At 61.1% G+C, this 5,403-nt stretch overlaps 1 protein-coding gene across 1 annotated transcript in view; it reads right to left on the minus strand.

The window, feature by feature from the left end:
• OBSCN (obscurin, cytoskeletal calmodulin and titin-interacting RhoGEF) overlaps positions 1-5,403 on the minus strand; it is a 210,806-nt gene that overhangs the window by 66,843 nt on the left and 138,560 nt on the right. The window contains exons 43-49 of the mRNA XM_045284554.1: positions 5,314-5,398; positions 4,306-4,572; positions 3,846-4,112; positions 3,495-3,767; positions 2,708-2,980; positions 2,069-2,265; positions 1,717-1,792 (exon numbers count right to left, since the gene is read on the minus strand). Coding sequence (XP_045140489.1) covers positions 1,717-1,792; positions 2,069-2,265; positions 2,708-2,980; positions 3,495-3,767; positions 3,846-4,112; positions 4,306-4,572; positions 5,314-5,398 — 1,438 coding nt within the window. The remainder of the gene's footprint in view (positions 1-1,716; positions 1,793-2,068; positions 2,266-2,707; positions 2,981-3,494; positions 3,768-3,845; positions 4,113-4,305; positions 4,573-5,313; positions 5,399-5,403) is intronic.

Genomic DNA, 5,403 nt, shown 5'->3' on the forward strand with positions numbered 1-5,403 from the left:
GTCTTCCCGCCCCTGCCTTCCACACAGAGTAGAGGGTCTGTGCACTACTCTCTCCTGGCCCCAGAAGCCTTGACCTATCTAAACCATGCCATGCCATACGGGAGACCCCTTGCAAAGAGACAGAAACTGGCCCATGGTGGACAAAGTCAGATTCCTCTATCCACCACCTTCCATCGCCCCCTGTCCCTTATGTCCCTGCGTGGAAGGAGAAAGGGTGCCCCTGGGGAGAGCGACGCTCCAGAGAGATAGCCACCCTTAGCACAAGGCTCTGCCAAGGCAGCAACTTGAAGAGCTGCCTGCATTGCCGGCCACCCCCCCCCACCCCCCCACCCCACCCCCGAGCCCACCCCCACGCCCCCAGCTGCTCAGGAAGCCCTAACAACCTTTGCCCTCATTCTTCCCTGGCGGGACACAGCCCCAAACAACCCCCTAAGCACATGCCTGACCACCCCCTGCCCCGCCTGCTCGCCAGTCTCACCCAGCACTGGCTTCTATACTTGTCTGTCACATGACCTACCAAGACACCAGCTCAAACACACTCTGCCCAGGTCCCTCCCACGGAGACCTAAGCTCTGCAGTGTGGGTCAGCACCAGGGACTACGTGCTTAAACCCTTGCAGGCTGGGGACACCTGGCCTAACGTGGAGCTTAGTCACAGCCTCCAGCTAGACCCACAATTGCCCCACAAAGCCACTCTCTATTGCCGCCCAGCCCACTACATGCATCAGACCCTCCCCGATCCCTGTTCTGAACACTCAGGATAGCCTCTTCCAGCTCTCAACTGGAAGGCACTGGAATTTTGAAGCTCTTCCCAACCCCATAAGCCACACTGTTCAGCCCCTGAAGATTCTGGGGGTGACTGGGCCATCCGAACAACTTGGTCTCCATGTCCAATTCAGCAGCAGACTCAAGGCTCCCTGAGGGTATACCTGCACCCGGCCCATCTCACGGCCTGGGCTTTGGTCAAGAGTAGGACGTTAGGGTATTTGCTCAGTGGATGGAGGGATGAGCAGGCAGACAGAAAGATGGTGAACAGATGGTGTCGATGGGTGGGTGGCAAGTGGGTAGATGGTAGGTGGATGGATAAATGGTTGGGTAGAGAGATAGATGGTTGAAAGACAGGTATTATAGATAGATAAACAATAATAGATAAATCAATAGATGGATGATACGTGAATGGAGGATGGGGATGGGTGATTTAGATGGATGGATGATGAATGAATAAATAGGTGAATGGAGAGGTGATAGATAGACATGGACTGGTTTGGAAACCAGGATTAAGATGGCAGAGCAATGGCTGAACAGCTCTGGGGGCAAAATATAACCCCAATTGAAAGCCATGTCCTTAGAACCCTGATTAAAGGCCCGATGCATCTGCCCGGTGAATGAATGAGGACACGTGTCACAGGGATCCCGTTGGACGAGCACCATGAGCAGTGCGTGGGTGCGCATTCACATGAAATGGGTGTGCATGTGCCTGGAGAGTGTCCCTGAGAGAGCTAGGTGGAGGGCTAATGTCATCAGGAGCCCACCGCAGAGGCCTGGTCTGGCTGTGGCTTGGGTGGAAGGCAAAGTCACTGGTGAAAGTCACTGCTGGTTTGTTTTTTTTTTGCTGCACTTGCCCCGAACAACTGCCAAGGGGCACTGCTCCTCTGGGGCAGGTGCTCCAGTGGGAGCCTGGGAGGGGTGGGATCAGGTCTGGGAGAGGGTTGCTCACCTGCGACCTTCAGTTGGGCTTCGGAGGTGCATGAGCCCACCTGGAAACTGATCGTGCCAGCATCCTCTAGAGTTACCTGGGGGCATAGAGATGGAGATGCTGAGCCCCAGCTGGCCCACCCTACCCAGGAGGGCCCCGAGCCTCATCATGGGGCCAACCTACCTCTGCTCACCCACCCAGGCAGTGGCTCGGGAATGTTTCCATCAGCCCCTCTAGAAAGGGCATTTCTGAGAAGGGTGGAGGCCCCTCCTGACGAAGGGAGAACCTTCCCCCAGGGACAGGTAGCCCCCTCACAAGAACAGTGTTGTGAGGCTTGTGAGTGCTTGGGGGGTGGGGTTCCTGGTGAGCCCACCTTGTGCAAGGTGAGGACATGGAGCACGCCGTCCTGCACTGTGATGTCATTCATCTCGTTGACCTGCAGAGGCACCCCGCCCAGGGCCCAGCGGGCATCCTGTCCAGGGGCCCTGGACAGCCGGCACCAAAAGCGGGCGTCCTGGCCCTCGCTGAGCTGCACGTCCCGCAGAGGCTCCAGGATGGCCACCTCGGGAGCTGGGCAGATGAGAGAAGGGCACGGCTGAGATCTGGGTGTGCCACCCCACAAGCACAGCTCTCTTCCCCCCCGCAGGCTATCTGGCACCTCCCCCCATCAAGACCTGAAGAGGGAACCTACTCGCTGCTCCTCCTGGCCAAGGCAGCAGCCTGGGCTCTGGCCCGAAGAGGGGACACAGATGGCCGAGGACTGTCTGGCCTGAGTTTCTGGGACGCCCACCACCCGCCGCAACCATAACCCACAGGCCTGAAGCCCCACTTGGCACTCTGGCATCCGGCACCACCCAAGATGGCCCATCTGTGAGCCTCTCTCTCCTGATTCCAAACCCAAAGAATGGGGATCCTTGGTTGCCTATTTCTTTGCCCGCCTGCCCTTACCCTACCCCTGGGCCTGAGCAGAGAGAGGGCAAGAGGCCCCACAGCCCGCCCCTGTCCCCACTACCTCTGACAGTGAGCTGGGCAGAGGAGGTGCAGAGGCCCATGTGGAAGGAGACAGTACCCGCGTCCTCCGGTGTGACACCCTTCAGCCGCAGTGTGTGGGTGCAGCTGCCTAGCGTGCCCACCTCGGTCACTTCATTGCTCTGCAGAGGCAGGCCCTGCAGCCGCCACTCCACGCCCGTGGCCCCCGGCCGGGACACCTCACAGCGGAATTCCACGTCCTCGTCAGCCTGCACCTCGGCATCCACCAGGCCCTGCACAATGGTTACCTCGGGCTCTGCGGGCAGCGAGAGGAGCGTGTTGACTGGCTGCAGCTGGCCCCGCTCTCCTGGCCATCCCGTGATCTCCTCCCACCTCCGTGTCAGCCTCCACAGCGTCGGTCATCAAAGGCCATCTCGTCTGTGACTGCGCTCCTCCTGGGCGGGCAGGGACTGGCCAGGGCTCCTCTGCCCGCAGGAGCAGAGTGAGGCGGACCCTTCCTGCCTGTAGGCAGCCCTGCCCTGGACAGCCAGCCTCCCAGGAAGCTCGGCGTTTCCACAGAGAAGCACAAGGGCTACTCGCCAGGAGCTCCGGGGCTTTGGGTCTCCACGGTACCACTGCCAATGCCCTCCTCCCAGGGCATCCATGCGGGTGGGGGGGACATAGATGGATACCAAGTGGGCACACCCAGCCAATCCCGGGAACACCTGTGACCACATCCTAGCTACAGCGGTGCTTCGGGCAGGCCAGGTGTGTCCTTGAGGGAGCTGTAAGAGTGGGGTGTGATGGGGGTGCTTCAGGAAGCCCCTCACCTTTGACCTTAAGGGAGGCTGAAGTTCGCTGGCCGCCCACCAGGCAGGCGTACTCGCCCGTGTCCTTGGCCTCCAGCCCACGGATCAGCAGCTCACACGTGGTTCCCTGGCGCCGCATCTCGTATTTGAGGCCCCCACGAAGCTCTGCACCCTCCTTGAGCCACTGGACAGCGGCCCCTGGCTCGTCCTTGCTCAGCTCACAGCACAACCGGGCCACGCCCCCCACCTCCTGCTCTGTGCTCTGCAGCTGGGCCTTGAACTGGGGCCTGGGGACTGAGGAGTCGACAAAGGGGGTCAGTGCCAGCGGTCGAGCCGCCCGGGGAGAGGCCAGGCAGGCGGAGCGGGGCTCACCGCGGACGGACAGGCTGGCTGTGCTCTGCCGCTGGCCTGCATCGCACGTGTAGATCCCACCGTCCTCCTGCTCGGCACCGCACACCCGCAGCTCCACGGCGGCGCCGTCCTGTACCATCTGGTACTTGGCGCAGGGGAAGAGCTGCAGAGAGCCCTTGCGCCACTCCACGGCGGCTCCCGGTCGGCTCAGCTCGCAGCACAGCCTGGCGGTCGCACCCTCGTCCACCTCCTGGGGCTGCAGCTCCCGAAGAAACAACACAGGCGCAGCTGCACCGGGACGGGGAGGGTGAGGGCCGGCACCGGCTCCCCATCCCGCAACGCCCCAGAACACACATGGCCGCCGGTCTCAAGGACTGGCGACATCCACTGCAAGCAAGCAGCCCCTGGGCAGTGATGGGACCCCCAGCAGGGACTGGGCTCTCACGGGTCGCCACCAGCAGATCTAGGAGACAGAGCCCACCTGTGACTGTGAGCGTGGCGCTGGTACTCTGGGAGCCACAGGTACAGCTATACTCGCCGGCATCCTCGCGGTGCAGGTCCCGCAGCAGCAGCTCGGCCACTGGGCCCTGCTTCCTCAGTTCCAGTCGCCCGCCGGCCTGCAACTCCAGCCCACCCTTGCTCCAGAGCACCTTGCTGTCTGGCTCCGACAGCTCACAGCAGAAGCGGGCTGCCGAGCCTTCCTCAGCCTGCAGACTCTGCAGGGGCCTTCTGAACACCGCCTCCGGGGCTGCAAAGTCAGCCAGGGCAGAGGGGTGACCGAAGGTCAACACCAAGGACACCACCTCCCTGGTCTAGCAGCAAGCCCTGCCAAGAAGGAGCAGGGCAGGGGCTGTCGCGGCTTCCCCTCAGCTTGCATCACCACCACCCTGGTCCCTGAACCATCCTGTGCAGACTCAGAGGAAGGCACTTAGGGGTTTCGGTTTGCTCGAAGGTGAAAGAGCACGGAAGGGGCATCCTAAATCTAACCCAGGCTCCCAAATAAAGCTGTGGATCCCCCTCAGAGGCCCTCCCCAGGGACATGTTTCCTCAGCCCACTTCCCCCTCCCCCCGCTGCCCCACCAAGCCTCAGTGCAGAGCTGTGTCTCCTCAGGCCCTCCAGGGCAGGGATGACAACATTCCCAAGGCACGGCTGTCTCCCATAAAGCTGCTTCGCCTCAGACCACCAGAGAGGTCAGCCCTGTGGTTTCTAGACTCCAGGAAGGAGCGCAGAGCTGTGGACAGGGCAACGGGGGGCTGGGTGCAAATAGCAGGCATGAAGGAGGGGTGCTGGCACACTGGGAGAGATAACAGTGGGAATGGAACATAGAGGGTGTCAAGCACCAATTGAGACATGGTTGTTACCTCTTCTGACAGGCAGGACAAAGATAAACATAAGGACAGACAGGGCAGGAGGACACAGTTGTGAGTGATGTAGAAACACAAGGAAACATATCACAGCACTGGTGCAGCTGGTGACACACATCTTTACCCTTCACGGCGAGGGTGGCTGATGTCCTCTCCTGCCCGCACACACACCAATACTCCCCAGCATCTGCCACGGCCAGGCCACGGATCTCCA

Source organism: Echinops telfairi, unplaced genomic scaffold (assembly GCF_000313985.2).
Source record: "Echinops telfairi isolate 266 unplaced genomic scaffold, ASM31398v2 ScPeMD7_7469;HRSCAF=8507_0, whole genome shotgun sequence".
Taxonomy (NCBI): Eukaryota; Metazoa; Chordata; class Mammalia; order Afrosoricida; family Tenrecidae; genus Echinops; species Echinops telfairi.